The sequence below is a fragment of the Miscanthus floridulus genome, chromosome 8 (genome assembly GCF_019320115.1).
Source record: "Miscanthus floridulus cultivar M001 chromosome 8, ASM1932011v1, whole genome shotgun sequence".
Lineage (NCBI taxonomy): Eukaryota > Viridiplantae > Streptophyta > Magnoliopsida > Poales > Poaceae > Miscanthus > Miscanthus floridulus.
Genome location: NC_089587.1, coordinates 44,008,309 through 44,027,447, shown reverse-complemented (window position 1 = coordinate 44,027,447; position 19,139 = coordinate 44,008,309). Strand labels below are relative to the sequence as shown.

Sequence of the window (19,139 nt, the reverse complement as noted above, 5' to 3'; positions counted from 1 at the left end):
GAGGAGAGATCTAGCTGATGGAAAAATAGTAGGGCTGAAGCCTTTCTACTATGCCATGAACAACCTTTTTAGAGAGACAATCAACCCAAAAGGCGGTGACTCAACTTCACTAAGGAAGTATGTAAAGAACTTGCTTACAAGGATGGCTCTAGGAAGTGATGCTTTCTCTGTTAGTAGGTTTATTTAGGCTGAGTTGAGTGACTCACTAGATGATGCTAGAAATGATCTCTCGTATGCTCCTTATATCATGTATATCAATGAGAGGGTGTCCGGCATTGAGTTTAAGAAGGATGTGGAGCATAGGCCATATAGGTTGACTCAGTGGCAGCACGTAGGCTAGGAGGCACTGGTTGGGCCTATTGGCACGTTAGCTACAATAGGGGCTCCACCCTCAGAGAGACCTAGCAGTAGCAGGCCTTCCTCTTCCCACCATAGATCTAGGGGGAGCAAGCTCAAGGAGTTGCTCAAGAACATATTTTACATATGTTAATATGTTGTGGATGCCGCTTATGAGGGAAGGAAGGACATCAATGATATGAAGAGGCAGCTAGGACTTGAGGTTAGAGAGATTTCACCACCGCTAGTGTTTCCACCCTATGAGGAGACGCTTGGTGAGAGGATGAGCATCCTTAGACATGAGAGAGGACAGTCCATGCCACAGAGGCACACAACTACTACACACAGAGCCGACATGGCTATTGTGAGTGACAGTGACGAGGAGTCCGGTGAGAGGACTGTTTCAGGCAGTAGGCAGTAGACTGACCCGACAGATGATGATTACAGTGACATTGACAGTGACTAGAGCAGGGAGTAGTGAGACGACCGTGCCTTACCTCTCTTGTTCTTTCCCTTTTTGGCACCTGTTGACAAAGGGGGAGAGAGGCAAGATTGAGATGTTTCTTTTATGTCGTCGTTGTCTTTTGTCATAGTGTCATCATGGTAGTATAGCATTGAGACGTTTAGTTGTGAGTTGTGAGAGTCGATGTTGAGTCGATGTCATTTTCGAACTCTTTTTTATCTTAGTGGTTTGAAATAATACTTTGTTTCGCCTTTGTGTGGCGATTGGAGGTCATGGACATGGATATGTTGACTTTATGCTTGTAATGGATGCTAGAACTGTGGTAGAACTTGTTTATATTCATATTTACTAGCATATTAGAACTGTGTGGTGTTTGTTTATATATCTGAGATGCTTCTGTTGCTGTTGAAAAAGTTCTGTGCGCAGAACACGGAGGCTCCCAGCTTAGGCCCGGAGGCTCCGCGCTCTGGCCCAGAGGCTCCGCAGTCTGCAGACCCAAGATATTTTCTTTTGTGCATAAAGTGTTATACGCATCACGGATTATTATTTGACACACTTATTTTGCACCCCACGATGGCATGAATACAATGTATCTTTCACACTTCCTCTTAATATATGCAAAGTATGTCTTGAATGGACATTTTTATAATTCCAAAAAAATCTTGCATATATTAAGGGGGAGCCCTTGTATTCATGCTATCAAAAGCTCAATCTTTCGATTAAATGTAAGCTTTAATTGTGTTGTCAGCATTTACCAAAAAGGGAGAGATTGTAAGTGCAATCAAGTTTTAAGTGGGTTTTAGTGATGTTGACCACATAATTAAAGGACTAATGGCTTTGACAAGTGTTTGACAGCATATCTTTAATCGTGGATGCAAAGAAACAAAGGAGGAAACCCCCCAACTTGAATGGATGGCTTGCCACGGCTCTAAGAGCTAGTTTAATTCATTTTATTTTTAAAATTGAGTTATAGGACAAGCCGTACTATCAAGGGGGATACTAATGGTGTGTTGGGTGGAACCAAGTCCTCAAAACTCCATCTACATCTCAAATAATCCCAGCCATAAAAAGGCCAGCCGAGCTGAATTCTTATCTGCTCTAGCCTGCGCAGAACCTCCACGCTCTGGTGCGAAACCTCTGCGTCCTGACGAGGAGGCTCCGGGGTCTGACAGACCCGATCGTTTTGTGGGTGACGTGGGTGGTATTTATACCATACCCCTTCGCCACCAACGGTAATCTTCTTCCTCATTCACTTAGACTCGCAATAGAAGCTCTCTCTCTCTCTCTCTCAAAGCTTAGTGCTCCCAACTCCCTTACTCAAATCTTTGTGATTTCTTAAGAGATTTGGCTCTAGAGAGTGTGAGAAAGCTTGAGAAGATCCTTCTCCTCTGTTCTTGTGCACTTCGTGAAGCCCTAGCCGCTTGGTGTGTTCGTTACTCTTAGAGCTTGGCTCCTAGACGGCTAGCGGTCGCCCGGTAGCTCCCAATCCTCTGTGGTTGAGCACCGGGAAGTTTGTATTACCCTTTGTGACTTAGTGGAACCCTCTACCCTATTGCCTTGGTGATAGGTTGAAGAAGAGGAGCGAGTTAAAAGAGACTCCATAGTCTTTGTTGCTAACCTCAACAACGTGGATGTAGATAAGCCTTTGTGGCGAGTTAAACCACGGAATAAATTCTTGTGTTCACTGTGATTGCTGTTGTTGTTGCTATTACTTGTGATTTGGATTAATTTTTAGAGTTTGCATCCGATCTATGAATTCCTCATCTTCTAGGTGCAACCGACTGTTTGGATAGCTCAACATACTCTCCAGAAAGGCTAGTATTACATTCGATTTATTTTTCATTCATTAAATTCCATAGTAGATCGATTTCATACTCTGATCCCCGGAGGTTCCATGCTCAGTCCCGAAACCTCCGTGCCCCGGAACCTCCGCGTTTAAATCCGGAGGTTCCACGTTCTTTTTGTTTTCATAAGTTAATTAAATTTTAGAAAAAGACCTATTCACCTCGTCTGGACCACTTGCTAGATGTTAGGGATGGCAACGGGGCGGATTCGGATCAGGTGGAGTCTCTGTGCACCCGAACCCGAAACCCGAAACCCGAAACAAAAACCCAAAACCGCACCGAACACCGATTCGGGTGATAATCCGTCCCCAAAACTAAACCCGCGGATACCCGAAACCCGAATGATACCCGAAACCCGCTTTGTATAACAGCATAGTAAGAGAAACAAAGACTTTCTATAAACATATGCATGATATATATACACATATTCACATGTATAAACAAGAGGCAACAAATAATAAATATTTTCATGAGTCAACTTAGAATAAATTTAATAATACAAGTAAACAAGTTATTGTTAGCATATTATAAAACATGAGTTTTAATTCCAAATGATTTATTTCGAATATCCATTGGATATCCACGGTGGAAAACCAAACCTGAAACCGAACCCGATTGGTTTCCGGGCCCTGAACCCGAAAACCGTGGGTGAGAAATCATCCCCGAACCCGCAAGACCCGAAACCCGCGGATATCCGATCCAAAACCGCCCCGTTGCCGTCCTTTCTAGATGCTTTCACAAATCCGACGGTGCTAATAATGAAATGGCATTCATTATTCCCAGCATCCTCTGCGATCCGTTGTTGGGAGTTGGGATGTACATCTAGCTGCATTCAAAAATCAAGACCGGACAGAAGTGACGATGCACAGTACCGTTCCAGAAAAAAAAGTGTTGGCGCAGAGCCTGCCACGTCGACCTCTACCTCTACGGTCAGTATATATATGGGCCATCAGTTCGCACGGCCATTACCACGCAGCACGACTTGATCGCGTCACTTGTATCTAATTCTAATGCGTACCATTAGGCCAATGTGGTATAGTTTAAATAAAAAGAGAGATGAAAATAGTTTTATGGGCCGAAATGAGTTTCATGGGAATGAAACTTTGTTTACACTGTTTCTAACATCAAAGAGTCTTGGAAACAGAGCTATGAAACTCCCACTAAGACTAGGCTTGCATAGATGGAAATTGATGTTACGTTTTCCTCCCAATAAAACCACACTAGTTCAACCGTCCATTTTCACATATGTCCGTCCCGTCCGACCACTTTTGCCGACGGTCTGTCTTTGCCGACTGTCTTTTGCAGTCGGCAAAGACCTCTTTACCGACTGCCAGCCTTTGCCGACTGCTAGGCTCTTTTTCGACTGCCAGAGAAAAACAGTCGGCAAAGAGCCCCTTTGCCGACTGCCTGGAGAAAAGCAGTCGGGAAAGAGACTGGCAGTCGGCAAAGCCTGATTTTCCTGTAGTGCATGGAACTTGGACAGAAATAAGTGCTATTTAGAAATGCAAAAGGTGCTGTTAATAATTAACCCCCCCCCCCCCCCCCCCCCCCCCCCAACCCCCCTCAGTCCCAAAACTCGCATTTGAAAAGTCAATTTATGGAAGATATTATTTACATTTGTATCTGTAAATAAGTTTAGTATAAAATCACAAGGTCTGATTAATCTAATGATGTTTATTCATTATCGTAAACATTAGATGCACTGTGTATACGTCCCCCGTAATTTAGTTACTCTTTGTTTGGTGCTGATTCCAATGGCTTTAGCTTCTCCAGCAAAAAAATGATGCAGTGATATTGTAAGAAGTTTTTTTTTGAAAGAAATATTGTAAGAAGTATTGAGCGGCCAGTTCAGTGAAAAGCCCTTCCGCTCTCCCTCCAACTTAAATGAATTATATATTAGGAAGGGGGAGAAACCAACAAAATCCAATTGAAGGGTTTCTGCTACAATAACGATATAGTGTAGGTAAGACCCTCAAACAGACCTTTATAATATTTTTCTCTTAATGAAAAACTTATGCCCCGGCGTATGTTCGCGGAGAAAAGACCTTTATAATATCAATATGCATGTTACATGTGCTGGGAGGTGGAGTGGTGGAGGCTCAAATTGAATTTGTTGTTACGATCGATTATTATTGTTATTTATATTACTAAACGCATGTGCCATGAGAAGAAGCCAAGAAGGTGAAAAGGAGGACGGCGGTTTAATTCATAAAGTTTGTTTTAGCAGGTGTCTGTAGATAAGAGCATCTCCGAGAGTTCCAAAACAACCTCCCGATCCTATATTTTTCCATCTCCAACAATTCGCCATCCAACCTCTCGGTCTTTTAGCACTCAGAAAAAACGACCTCCCAGCACGCAAAGTTACGCGCGGTGCCGCGTCGGCGTATCCTCCTCGCGACGTCTTTCTTCTCCCTCGCGCGCCTCTTCGTCGAGTCCGAAGCCAAGAGATCCCGACGTGCGCCGCGCTGATGCTTCGTGATCGAAGATGCTTCGGACGTTGCAGCAGATGCAAGAGATCACGACGTTGCAGCAGCCAAGAGATGACGTCGTGGATGCTCTTGCCGACCGGCTGCAGATTCCGCCCGTCGTGATCTTCGACTCCGCTGCTGCTTTTGGCGCACGTAGCGAGCGATTGCAAGGACCTGGACCTGCGATGGAGCAGCTGGCCAATACATGCGTGTTCTACTTCTACCTGGAGGACGAAGGGTCCGCCAGCAATGCCAGGTACCATGGGGTTCGGCATGAAGCTCAGCTTCTCCGCCTCACGCACATACGAGCAGATCGGGGGAGATGGGCGAAGATGAAGTTTTGGAATCTAATTTTGGGAAGCTATTAGAATCTAATTTTGGGAAGCTATTAGAGTTGCAGCTTTTTTTTTTTTTTTTTTTTTTTTTTGTCTCCCAGTATATTTTTGTAAAGGTTGGAAAACTAGTTTTGTAGGAGTATTTTTTTGGGTACTCAGAGATTCTCTAAGGTAGTTTTGGTTAAGCAGCGTTGCATCAGGTTACGGCTGGATTCAGATGATATTCTATATGAGTATAGTGATTAGTGAACACTGGTACAGAAATAAGCCGGTTAGTATTACTAACTGGGACTAAATATTTTTTTTCTTTTTTTTTTGTTTCTATTTCTATTTTCTTTTTTTTTGTTCTATTTCCTTTTTTTTCTTTTTGTTTCTATTTTCAATTCAATTCGTTTTGGTTTTCGAATACGCATTCTACGCTGCTACTGGACTAAAAAGGTTTTCTTTTTTTTTTCTTTTTTTTTCTTTTTTCAATTGATGATTCGTTTTGGTTTTCAAATACGCATTCTACGCGGCTAGAATATACGTATTCTACATGTTTATAATGTTCAAACATTTTGTATAAACTAAAGTATGAAGGACCTTTAGTCAAGGATGCAGCGGTACGATCTGTTCTGTTCAAGTAAGGTTGTGCTGCATGGCTCGAGAGCTGACCTTTTAAGTTAGCTTTCACTCTTTTGAGCAAGTGAGGTGGTGCTAATAGGTGGGACTGCCCAGCAATTCTAGCATATTGCGTACTAAGCCGCTCCATTTTGGTATATGCTCGTATGTGTGGGCTTCAGGTCGAGTCGGTCCATCGAGGCTGCATTAGTCTCGGTTGGTAGCTCTAATCGGGACTAAAGGCCCTCTATAACAAAAGTTTACGGCAAATAACAGCCTGATATTATCTTTAGTCTCGGTTCGTAATAACAGCCGCGACTAAAGATCTTGGTGCAGATGTACCTTGGTACAGGACGATTCAGCAATGGCTACAACATCGCTGACTACCTCGGTGCGGTAACTATACTAGCTAGTACTTGAGCTACATCGTCAGATACATATCGCTGATCCATCCTTGTCTCGATGCATGCATTTAGGCCATGTTTAGTTGCATTCCAAAACGTCAAATTTTTCAAGATTTTCTGTCACATCGAATCTTTAGACGCATGCATGAAGCATTAAATATAAATAAAAAATAAAATTAATTACATAGTTTAGACGAAATCCACGAGACGAATCTTTTAAGCCTAATTAGATTATGATTGGACACTAATTGTCAAATAACAACAAAAACACTACAGTAGCGTTTTACCAAAAATTTTGACATCCAAACTGGCACTTAATTTGCAGCAAAGAGCATGGGGTTCGCATCTAGTCCTCCGCCATACCTGTCGCTGGCACAAGCACCTCTCTTCTGGTCTTCACAGCTCACGCCAGTGGTGTCAGCTATGCTTCGGGACACGCACCCACTATTGCAGCCGTCCGGCCAAGCTAGCCTTTTTTATTTTTAGTCTCGGTTAGAGACAACAACTAGAATTAAAGGTCACTTTCTAGTTCTGAACGAAGTCTCTAGTCGGAAGTAGACTTTTACTCCCGGTTGAAGGTATCAATCGGGAATAAAAGTTAACCTTTAGTCCCGGTTGGTAGCTTCAACCGGGACTAAATGTCTCCTGTAGTAAAAGCCTGCCGCAGTAGCCGTTGGGCAGGGACCTTTAATCCTGGTTGGAGCTATCAACTGGAACTAAAAGTTTTTTTAGTCTCGGACGCAAAAAAAAAAAAATACAGAAACAAAAGCCAAATTTCAAAACGGATCAAAACTCGTTTGTGTACTGGTGGATGGTATTTGTGTTGCGGATGACCAGGTCCGCCCGCGACTGCGGCACGAGATGCGCACGCTTGGCGGTTGGTGGCTTACTAGCCTGGTGGGTGTGAGGCTTTTTTTTTACTTGCTGGTCTTCCGTTAAAATCAATCGGCCGAAGCCTCAAACATCACCAGGTCAGACACACACGCCGGAGTTATATGCCACCTCTTCATGTTTTGCGTGCCCTGACTTGTTTTGCTAGAACATGAACAATCTTATTAAAGTATCTATTAACATAAGAAAAAGAAAAATCCTAAAAGGCAAGCCTGAGATTCTCAGTCTCCTTCAGCGTCGGGCCAACGATGGATCGCTGAGTCTTTCTTCTTCCACGGATTAATGAGCTCGAGGCAGTCTGTCTCCAGCATCACACGTTGCTCATCGAGCGGCTTCGCAAGATTCAGTTCGTCTCTACATCCATCGTGCTGGCATCAAGACCCCTCTCATACCAACGCGCTTGCGCCACCCGGAAGGCTCCCCGATATGATGATTACGAATGATAATGCAGTAGCTCCATTATTGCCATTCGCCTGACGCTGCATCCATGTTAACTTTTCAGGGTCCGGCGGCCTCCACATTGGCGCCCCTTGTGCCTATCCTCTTTGCTTCATCGAATGACTGAGTTGCCACAGATCATATATACGCCGTATCTCTAGCCCTGCCATAGCATAGCCTGTTGCACACTCATCGCCTGCTCACCATGGCGTCTTTTGTTCCTCATCATCCACATAGTGCACGCATTCCACATAGGATGATTGCTGTGTCCCTCTTAGTGCAGATACCCGAGATGAGATCAGCAGCACGAGTTGCCGGATTTAGGTTTGGGATTTTCACCCCTGTCCCCATATATCCGAACCTGGCGCCAGAACTCCTTGGCTACCGAGCACTCAAGCAAGGCATGTCAAATAGATTCGTCTGGATCACCACACTCTTCACAAAAGGCAATCAGCTCAATATGTCTGCCTTCCGAGAAGGAATTCATGAGCAACTCTCCACCAGAAGACCCTCACTTTGGGAGGAACCTCAAGCCTCGACAATGTGTTTCACAATCTATATCCGTTGAGGAGCGAGGCAGCTGAACATGGACCTCCCTCAACCTTTTTCTTGTATATATAGGAGCCTATATGCAGATCACACCGAGTAGACCCCAGACCTCTCCCATTTCTAGGCCCAGAAAATCTAGAGCATCACAAACCATGGATTGTCTGAGAATAGCTTCGGCGTCGATTGCAAGGAAACAATTCCTAACCAGCTGCGTATCCACCACTTGCCGTTATCAACTCGGATACATTCACGATATCCTGGCCCTCCTTCGGTGTGATCGGCCGACCGTCAAAGTGATTTGAAATCCACATGTAATCTCAAATATCTGTTGATGCCCCCGTCAACACCCCTTGTGGTCAAACCATTTTGCAGAGACTGGGACTGGCCGACTGGCCCTGGAGCCCAACCTGATCGACCAGTCCCGCTTACAAGCTAGCGGCTTTTTTTCAGACAGACAAAATAATGCTAGTAAAACGCACGCTTAAGGGCGTGTATAACCCACAGATATGTTGATGTCACGTGACAAACAGTTTGGCTGTCTCTTGTTTATTTGATGCTTGCATGTAGTTAAGATCAAGCGTGAATATTATTCATGTAAACAATTGTGATGCTTATTGATATAAAATAGATCAAACAAAATAATAATAAGATGATCATGGTTACAATATTTTTTGAAATCATCAATATAAATAGTACATTTATATAATATGTAATGTAATATAATGGAATTTTTTTTGGAACCTTTTTAAGATCTCCGTATATCATTTTGTTGCTTTTTAATGAGATCTTCAGAGTGGCAGAGTTGCATTCATTCATCAATACGTAATATAGTACATGTACAACATTTGGTCGTGCAAACGCAACTTAAACAACCCCACCCCCCCCCCCCCCCCAAAAAAAAAAAAAAAAAAAAAAAAAACTAAGCTAGAGTGTCTGCATCATCCTGCAGACCCAATAATCATCGTGCTCCCACCGATCTGTCTGCACGCCCCCAGCCAAGCAGGCGGACATGCTGGAGCCTGGAGGCATCTGCTCCATGAAACACACGCTTCGCTTGGGCATTGCGTCGAACAGGCTCCAGGACATCGACGCCTTCCGCTTCACAGATACTTCTCGGCACTGTCGCGCGATGCTGCATCTGGCGGCGTGGAGAACTGAGAAGAGATGACGGGTGCGAGACGGGGACATTTAGCACGCGAAAATCAGATTTTGCCACCAGCCCCGCGCACCACGGCTCGCTGCTACAGCGGTAGACGGAGCCGTCGTCTCGCTCTCTCTTCACATTGAATACAGAGGGTGTTTCCGCAAAAATAGCCTTCCGAAGCGCGCTGTACGTGCCTGGCCCTTAGCCGCGTCAATCAGCGACAAACTCTCCTGCGGTGCGAGAGGTTGGTTGGTAAAAAGGCTGTCTTTCGACTGGGTTTAATAAACTTTATAACGTGCCAAATGCATCAATTAATAACCTACCGCTGTCATGTGCGAACAGCTGCTCACTTGGCTGAGACCAGGTCAACCCTGCCCTAGTGCCATGTGCCATGTGGATCATCGTCCATCGACGACTCGGTCGGAAGGCCTTGGCCTCCAAGTCCCCAGCTCGCGCTGCTTTGGTACTGCTTGCCTTCTCGGTTTCCTTTTCCTTTCCATTTCGTTTGTTGCCCAAGAAAGCTGCGGTCGGCCGGTTCCGGTTCTTGCCTGCCAGTCCGAGCGAGAATGACGTTAATATTGTGTTTCTCTAATTCTCTCCAAACCATTCTGGCCTGCATATACGCCGTTAATCTGGGGACCGTTGGCGCTCGGACGTCTGATCGGATAGTGATCCATCGGACTGTATCGTAGACCGGGCCGATTCGTTTCCCCTGCGTGTGTCTGCACTCCACGCCTCCTTTTCGCGTGCCCACCCGGGGGTCCGTGCCGCGGGGACCGCTCGCGCCATCTCTCGCTTTCCATGCGTATCTCATGTGCAATAACCGATCTACTTTTCAAACATACAGATGCAACACTTGCTACATATGTCTAGAGGCAGATGGAGCACTTAAAACATGGGTTTAAATCACTTGCAAAAAAAAAACTTGAAAACCATTACAAACAAACGCAGCATCCAGATAAAACACTCGCAACATATGTGTGAAACATATGCAACATCCAGATAAACACACTTGCAACATACGTCTGAAAAAACAGATGAAACATTGGGACACATGTTTGCAACATACATGCACAACCACTGCAATATATGTAACATCTGATCTACTTTTGCAACATCTGTATGAAAGATTTGCAACATATCTCTAAAAAAACTGAAACATTTGAACTGTACACTTGCAACATACATCGTTCCGATGCAACCTCCTTTGTTGTCCGCATTAGGACGCCGGCATGCCATAGCTGTAGCAGGAGACGAGGCCAGAGCTTCCACGTCAGGGCCCAGCGCTTCTCCTTGCGCTGACGGCGCCTGTCGGTGTCGTCGGGCGGGGCGGGCACGTAGAACAGGAGCAGAAGTAGCGGCAGGAGCAGTGGGACGGGCATGCAGAACAAGAGCAGGAGCAGCGGGGCGGACAGCAAGAGCAACGAAAGTGACAAACTAGCGGTGTCTATTGCGCTGGTACCCAGGCGCATGAAGGGGCGTCCTGACGGGACGAAGGCCCTACACATGCACATAGCATTTCCGATTAATTTGACACTTTTCAACTCCTTTGGTACCGTACGCCATGTAATAAATATTGACACCACTGGTTTGCTCGCTACTCTTATCTTAGAAATAATAACACAAATTAGTATTATTTTGGGCAGAAATTCACGTAGTTTGCTTTAAGGGCGTCCGCAATGGCTAGCTATTTGGCTAGCTAGATGTGACGTGTCAAGGAAAAAGTAGGAGAGAGAGTTGTCACTAGCGACGAGCAAATAGCCTATCTATTTCACGTAGCCCAAGAACATATGAGAGGAGCATGTGGGTCCACTAGAACAAGAAGGTATAAAATAGTCATTTCTCTTTTCTCTCACCTCCACATCAGCTAGCTACGTAGTTAACACCATTGCGGACGCCCTAAGCGAGAGTCATCCCAATCTTCAAACGATATCATTTGTCGGAAATAACTCATCGTTGAATAAATGATTAAGCCATGAAGGAAAAGGACGCGAGGAACCATTAACCTTTGATTCCAGTCGAATATATAATAGGTAGCCGCCTCTTGCTAGCGTTGAGTGCATCTCCAAAAGTATCAAAACAATTGAATCTTAAAAACCTAGCTTTGAAAGCTTTTCTAAAAACTATTAGCTATAAAGCATCTCCAAGAGTACCTAATATTTTTTTCATAGAAACATAAAATTTTACAACTCCTAAAAAAACATTGGAAGGAATAAAGAAGACCATCTTCAAGAGTTTCTAATAATCCACTCCTAAAATATCAAAGATAATTTTACATCAGGAATACTATACTATTTCTAAATTATTCTAACCACTTTTATATATTCTGTCTCTCTTATACATTTACATCAGGAACCATTTCTTACTATTTATTTTTTCTATGTCCTTCTACCTTTAGATTAGCCGACAAACACGCACGTGAGAGAAGATACGCGTGACTCCAAAGCGCGAAACTTTACGCGCAACATGGTGACCTTTTCCAAATTCTAAAAAAATTAGAGAAATGAATTAAAAATTATTGGAGAGGGTTTTTTCTCATCTTACTAAAAACTAAAGATTAGGAAGAGAATTTAGGGAACTCTCGAACAGTGACGAAGCCAGCGGGGGGCTACCCGTGCTCCAGCCCCCCCTACGGCCATGATTTACATGGAGCCCGGGCTAAGCCCGGGCTACCGCCATGAGGAGGAAGAAGAAGGCAAGGAGAGGCTGGAGGAAGAAGAAGAGGAAGCCAGCCCTTTCTTCGTCGATTCCTGGCTTCGTCGCTGCTCTCGAAGATGCTTATCTGTTTCTGGAAAGGATGGGCGGTGGCAATGATGGTCGGGGGGCTCCAGACGGGACCGGACGGGCAAATTGCGTCGGTGGTGCTTGAGCAGCAGCTGGAACGCGGGCGTGTGTGTGAGGAGATAATGAAATATTTGGGGGCGGGGAGATACTATTTCTTGTCCTTTAAAAATGAATGTAGTAGTCCAGTAGTACTAGAAATGATAACGGAATACTCTCTCTATCACAAAAGAGTGTAATTATAGATTTGAAGCAGATATTTTTTTTCTTAAATTTTACTAGTTTTATAGTAAACAATAATACCAAAAGTATGTCTCGAATAGATTTAATGTAAAGATATTTTTATAATTAATTTAATGATACTAACCATAAATATTTGTGATTTTTATAGATCGGATCAAATTTAAAATTACTTGGTCTAATAAAAGTTGTACTCCTTCTATCCTAAATTATAAAACGTTTTGATCTTGTTTAGGTACGAAGCTTTTTCTATTCACTTAAATTATAAAACGTTTTGATCTTGTTTATTAACCTCTTTCTTTGTTTTGCCGCAAATTATTTATGATGCTATTCTCATCATTGCTGCGCTCCTCGTTATTGCCGCCAATAAACTTGCTTCCCCCCACGGCGCAACACGGAACACGTGCTTTGCATTCCAGCCTCCCCGACACGCGGGCCCACTCCCAGCCCCAACGCGACGCCACCGAGCCGAGCGGCCACGCTTCTCCTCCGTCTGACCGTCTCCCAAACCTACCCGCGCTGCACCGTGTCCACGCAGCAGAGCCCCCGCTAGTCGCAGCGAAGCCTCTGCCTCCCTCCCTCCTCTACGACGGCGCGGTGGTCGGTGGTTTGACCACGCCGCGCCAACCCCGCCGCCCGGCCACCTATAAAAGCCCCCGCACCTCCCACGCCTCGCCGGCAGCAGCCGTTCCAGCAGCTGTTGTAATTACACGTACACGTACAGTACCCATTGCCGCTGCCGCGTCCGATCCAGGCCTTCCCCTCTGCCATCCATCGCCTCACCTACTACGGTACCACCACCGCCACCAAACCACCCCCTCGGTCGCCAAGTGACGTACGTGACCATGGACTCGGCGACGACGTCGGGGGCGATGGAGCTGGTGGCCGCGCTGCTGCGCGGCCGGGTGCCGCCCGAGCTGATGGGCGGGGAGGGCGCCGAGGGCCGGGCGCTCTTCGCCACGCTCGCCGCCGCGGTGCTCGGCGCCGCGCTCTTCGTGCTCTGGAGGCGCGCCGCCGCCGGCAAGAAGCGCAAGAGCGAGGCCGCCGTCGCGGAGGCCACGCAGGCCAAGGCCAGGGGCGGCGCCGAGGACGAGAAGCCGGCCGATGACGGCAGGAAGAAGGTCACCGTCTTCTTCGGCACGCAGACCGGCACCGCCGAGGGGTTCGCCAAGGTGCGTGCGTCGCTCCCTGCCATAACCAAATCAATCAATCAATCAATCATCATCTCTGATGCCCCTTAGTTTCGCCCCGTGTTTGACGAATTCTAGGTGGTGAACTGCTACTCTTGTTTATGTTAGCACGCAATTTTCATTTTTTTCAATAATCCTAAGGGAGTGGGGGAATTTTTGTTAATGATGAAGGGAACTAGTTCTTGGTGGGTGATGCAGACGGGTTTTTTAAATTTTCTCCATCACTGTCATGCCGGCCTTGGGGGTTGCTTTCGTAACGGCACGAAATTTCACTGCACGCGAGTCATCTACGAAAGTTACCGCGAGATTTGGAGCACATGTGAGCAAAACTTGAATTTTATGTATGGCCCTGATCGCTTCTCTTATCATCCCAACTTTTCAGCTTGTTTTTTTCAACCAGAAGAATGTTTTTCTCTCGCAACGAATCAGACGGCTGTTTTTTCAGCGAAGTAAACTGGGCCATTAACTTCTCGAAAAAAAAGGAATAAACAAGTATTCTAGTCCAACTATCGCGCCTATCAGCTTGAGAAAGTCAAACCCGCAAGTTCTTCACCATCCATAAGACTTTTTCAAACTTCTACTAGCAAAGGCCAACGACATGTGCGGTAGCAGAATGTTGACCACAAATAAGCCCGCAACAGCAAGCACCTGGCTGCGAATAATATGGGTGTCAATGTCAAACCTCCAGGAGGGGTTGGTGGGCTAAACAAACCTTCTTCCTCCTACCTTCTCTCTGGGCCCAATCGATACATCATTGTGTTTGGTTTTGTGCCTAAAAGCAACAACAAAGGAGAAAGCAAAAAGTGAGTGGTTCGGTAGATTGGGTGGGAAAAGGCAATTGTCTTTTCTAGTTTGAATCAATCACAGGTTTTCGAAAAAAAGTTTGAATCAATCACCCTGATATAGTCTTCAGTATATGGAATTCTTTCGTTGGAATATGTCTTCTGAATATTCTGATCTGCTATATACATAACAGACGCTTGCTGAGGAGGCGAAAGCAAGATATGACAAGGCAATCTTCAAAGTTGTGGACTTGGTAAGGAACCGATAACTAATGTGTGGTATGATTGATCTGGGAGAAGGATCACTTCAGATGATCTTACCCACGAACTATGGTTGTTTGTAGGATGATTATGCAGCAGAGGATGAGGAATATGAGGAGAAGTTGAAGAAGGAGAAGTTGGCGTTGTTCTTCGTGGCAACGTGAGACATTTGTTCTCTCTGTTGCGTCCTGTATTTTCTTACTGAATATTGCACTTAAATTTGGAGCAAAATGCGGATACAATTAGTAAAACTCAGTGTATGCATAATTTCACTGGCTGAATTTGGACAAGAACATCATGTTTCCATCACTGGATTCAAAATACCAACATTTTTTATGTGTTGCCCTAAAAATTACAATGAAATCTATATTTTGAAGCATTGGAAGATTTGGAATAGAAATGATAATTCAGTTAATGTTCAGGGGTTGCCAACATTTGGATTATTTTTTCATTGATTTTGGAGTACAAAAATAAGGAAGCCTTCCTAATGTTACTTTTGTTCAAATTCAGGTATGGAGATGGTGAGCCGACTGACAATGCTGCTAGGTTCTACAAATGGTTCACTGAGGGAAATGAGAGGGGTGTCTGGTTAAATGACTTTGAGTATGCTGTGTTTGGTCTGGGCAATCGACAGTATGAGCATTTCAACAAGGTACTCAGATCTTATCAGATCATTTTACTATATATGTTCCCATTTGTAAATTCTTTACTATATTGCCATTCATTGTCTTCTTAATGTTTTGCTTCTGGCTACAGGTTGCCAAGGTGGTTGATGAGATCCTAACAGAACAAGGTATGCCCCTTTGAGTCTTCAGTATCGTATCACGCTGGCTTTTTTCTAGTTAATATGTTAAGCTGATCTTAAGTATTTTATGTTTGCTTAGGTGGAAAGCGCCTTGTTCCAGTTGGTCTTGGAGACGATGACCAATGCATTGAGGATGACTTCAATGCATGGTATATATTCTGGTTTCTTTTGAGCAGATTTTTTTTTTTGGGCATTTGACTGCTTCAGTGTTATTTATGCTACTTTTCTGAACTTTGTTGTGTTCTTAGGAAAGAAGCTCTCTGGCCAGAGTTGGATCGATTACTTCGGGATGAAAATGATGCCTCTACAGGCACTACATACACAGCTGCTATTCCTGAATACCGGGTTGAATTCATCAAACCTGAGGAGGCAGCTCATTTGGAGAGAAACTTCAGCCTTGCAAATGGCCATGCAGTCCATGATGCCCAGCATCCTTGCCAGTAAGAATGCCACTATTCCCTACATCTGCAATAATGGCCGAAGTTGATGGCCCCAAGTTTTACTGTAACATTGGAGTTCAAGCTAATAAGTCGAAACTTATGTGCATATTTAGGGCTAATGTGGCTGTGCGGCGGGAGCTCCACACCCCTGCTTCTGATCGTTCATGCACTCATTTGGAGTTCGACATTGCTGGAACTGGTCTCACGTAAGTCACCATATAAATTTGTTAGTGGTCAGGAATAGGATCTAATTGTAAAGTTCAGAAAGTGGATGGGGATAGATTATTCTAACACACGTTGAATGTGATTGCTGATGGAGTTGTATTGCTTCAACATCAGAGTTTGACCATTGTTATAATTCTGGTTCTTCATATCCTTTCTTCATTGTTTGTAAATATAATTTCATCATGCTGCTTATTAGGTATGAAACTGGGGACCATGTTGGTGTGTACACCGAGAACTGCCCTGAGGTTGTAGAGGAGGCAGAGAGGTTGTTGGGCTACTCACCAGACACATTTTTCACCATCCATGCAGACAAAGAGGATGGTACTCCACTAAGTGGCAGTTCTCTTGCTCCTCCATTCCGCTCCCCAATCACAGTGAGGAATGCACTTGCTAGATATGCTGACCTTCTAAATTCACCGAAGAAGGTGAGTGTTTTATTAGTGCACAAATCCTACAGGGTTTATGAAAAATCAATGAAAATCTCCCCAACCAAATGATATTATGATTTGCAGACTTCTCTGGTTGCATTAGCTACTTATGCGTCAGATCCTGCTGAGGCTGACCGCCTGAGGTTCTTGGCTTCTGCTGCTGGGAAGGTCAGTTGCTTTCTCAGGGATCTGTGCAAGCTTTGTTCTTTCTATGGAGCCCCTAGCTTTAATGCTTAACACGTTTTTTCACTGTGCAGGATGAGTATGCTCAATGGGTTGTGGCAAGTCAGAGAAGCCTGTTGGAAGTCATGGCAGAGTTCCCTTCGGCAAAGCCTCCACTAGGAGTCTTCTTTGCAGCTGTTGCCCCTCGTCTTCAACCAAGATATTATTCTATTTCATCTTCACCAAGGTAAATAGCCCCACTCATAATTTTCCCTTCTCATCATGAATATTTGTTTTCGTGTTGACTTACATTTCCTTTCATCCGTCAGTATGGCAGCAACCAGGATTCATGTCACATGTGCGCTCGTGCATGAAACAACACCCGCTGGAAGGGTACATAAGGGAGTCTGCTCAACTTGGATTAAGGTAACTTATTGATGTTATGATTTTCTTTATGTGCTGGCTGATATCTCAATGTTTTGATCTCTCTGTTCTCATCTGGCAACTGAAGATTATAGAGCTGTCTGTTTTTATATAATCAGTTTTTGACCATTTAATGTTTGTTTCTGCAAACCATGCTTACTCCTAACAATTGCCTTGATATTTGGAAAAGAAAGTAACTCTTGCTTTACAACCCCTGCTTCCCAATTTGCACTTTTTAAGCCAATTCACCAGAACGATTTTCATGTTTGAGCTTTACCTGAAGTTGCTTGGCCATCCCAATTGGATTTGCAGAATGCTGTTCCATCGGAAGAGAGCAAGGATTGCAGCTGGGCTCCCATATTTGTGAGGCAATCAAACTTCAAACTACCCACTGATCCTTCAGTGCCGATTATCATGATTGGCCCTGGGACCGGTCTTGCACCCTTCCGTGGCTTCTTGCAGGTTTATTGCAGCCTTGGTACTCTATATTTATACCATTCATTCACTGGTCAAATAGCTAACATGCAAATTTTGCTCATGATCCCAGGAGAGACTAGCTCAAAAAGAATCTGGAGCTGAGCTTGGTCGATCCGTGTTCTTCTTTGGATGCAGAAATAGCAAGATGGTACACACCAAACAGATGATCGACTTAACACCAAAGGTCTTCAATGTTGTAGGCTGTAGCTAATGTAATTATGATTTTGCAGGACTTCATCTATGAGGATGAGCTGAACAATTTCCTTGAGCAAGGAGCACTGTCTGAGCTGGTTCTTGCCTTCTCGCGTCAGGGCCCTACTAAGGAATATGTGCAACACAAAATGTCACAGAAAGTAATTCAGCTGCTCCTTTTCTGATAAACTTCTGTTACCCTCCAGTCCATAACCCAGTGGCTCACAGTTCATGCCTTTGTCCATTTCCAGGCATCTGAAATCTGGGACATGATCTCCCAAGGTGCTTACATCTATGTCTGTGGTGATGCCAAAGGCATGGCCAGAGATGTACATAGAGTTCTCCACACCATTGTTCAGGAGCAGGTACTGATCCAAGGCCTAGTTAAAACTTCATAATACTTATATATACTATAAATATGCTTCTTTCTCTGCATCTGTTGTTTTTCATGCAATTGTTGACATTTTTGACAAACAGGGCTCCCTCGACAGTTCTAAGGCCGAGAGCTTTGTGAAGAATCTCCAAATGGAGGGCAGATATCTGAGGGATGTGTGGTAAAAGGCGATTGTGAAATATGAAGGAAAAAAAAAACTGGTATTCAGGGGATAAGCATCCATTCGTATTACACATGTGTACAACTATTACCGGAAGAGTACTGACAATGGACTAGATCTGATATTTTTATTGGCTCTGTATTTATTTTTTATTTTCTCTCATTTTCTTTTGCTTTTGATGTTCTCTCAAGAGTTTTTTGTTTTCTTTTGTCTTTGAGGTTCTCTCAAGAGTTTTTTGTACCTATGTATTATATATTCTTTATATATGTATAAGATGAGGACAATTTTGGCAATAAGCCTCCGGTGTTATTAGTATTGCCAAATAGGGTTTCGTGTGATTATAAATCTTCTCTACTATAATAAATCAATCAAAATTATACTAGGTCTCTCCAGAAAAATGTCCCCCACTGAGAGTCTTTAACCATTGTATACCCAGAAAAATACACGCAGCAAATCGTCTCCGTTAAAATCAAGTACTCCTAAAACACCCACGCTAGATCCGATGGCCGGAAGAAGTTTGATGTCTCGCCAGGGGTTCGATTCCCTGCCCCGTTCCCCTCACGGCCTTTTTTCTTTTGCTTTTCTTCCGAGAGGAGGGTTGGGAGACAGGAAGCCAGGCAGGGTCAGGAGAGGGCGGCGGCGGCTCCACGTGTCGGATGTACCTCCAGGACGCGCAAGCCTAGGCGCGGGGCAGCCGCCGGCCTTCG

At 44.5% G+C, this 19,139-nt stretch overlaps 1 protein-coding gene across 2 annotated transcripts; it reads left to right on the top strand.

The window, feature by feature from the left end:
• Window positions 1-12,986: 12,986 nt before the first annotated feature.
• On the top strand, window positions 12,987-18,809 carry LOC136476261 (NADPH--cytochrome P450 reductase-like). 2 transcript variants are annotated; one of them, XM_066474032.1, is made up of 17 exons: window positions 12,987-13,665; window positions 14,660-14,719; window positions 14,810-14,886; window positions 15,237-15,378; window positions 15,483-15,519; window positions 15,611-15,680; window positions 15,780-15,971; window positions 16,085-16,177; window positions 16,393-16,621; window positions 16,709-16,792; window positions 16,882-17,033; window positions 17,116-17,212; window positions 17,522-17,671; window positions 17,757-17,834; window positions 17,917-18,039; window positions 18,130-18,243; window positions 18,356-18,809. In XM_066474032.1, the coding sequence occupies exons 1-17, from the start codon at window positions 13,339-13,341 to the stop codon at window positions 18,434-18,436; spliced, it is 2,106 nt and encodes a 701-aa protein (XP_066330129.1). In that variant the 5' UTR covers window positions 12,987-13,338; the 3' UTR covers window positions 18,437-18,809. The 2 variants fall into 2 exon arrangements, with proteins under 2 accessions (XP_066330129.1, XP_066330130.1); XM_066474033.1 differs by lacking the exon at window positions 12,987-13,665 and adding an exon at window positions 13,746-14,002.
• Window positions 18,810-19,139: the final 330 nt, after the last annotated feature.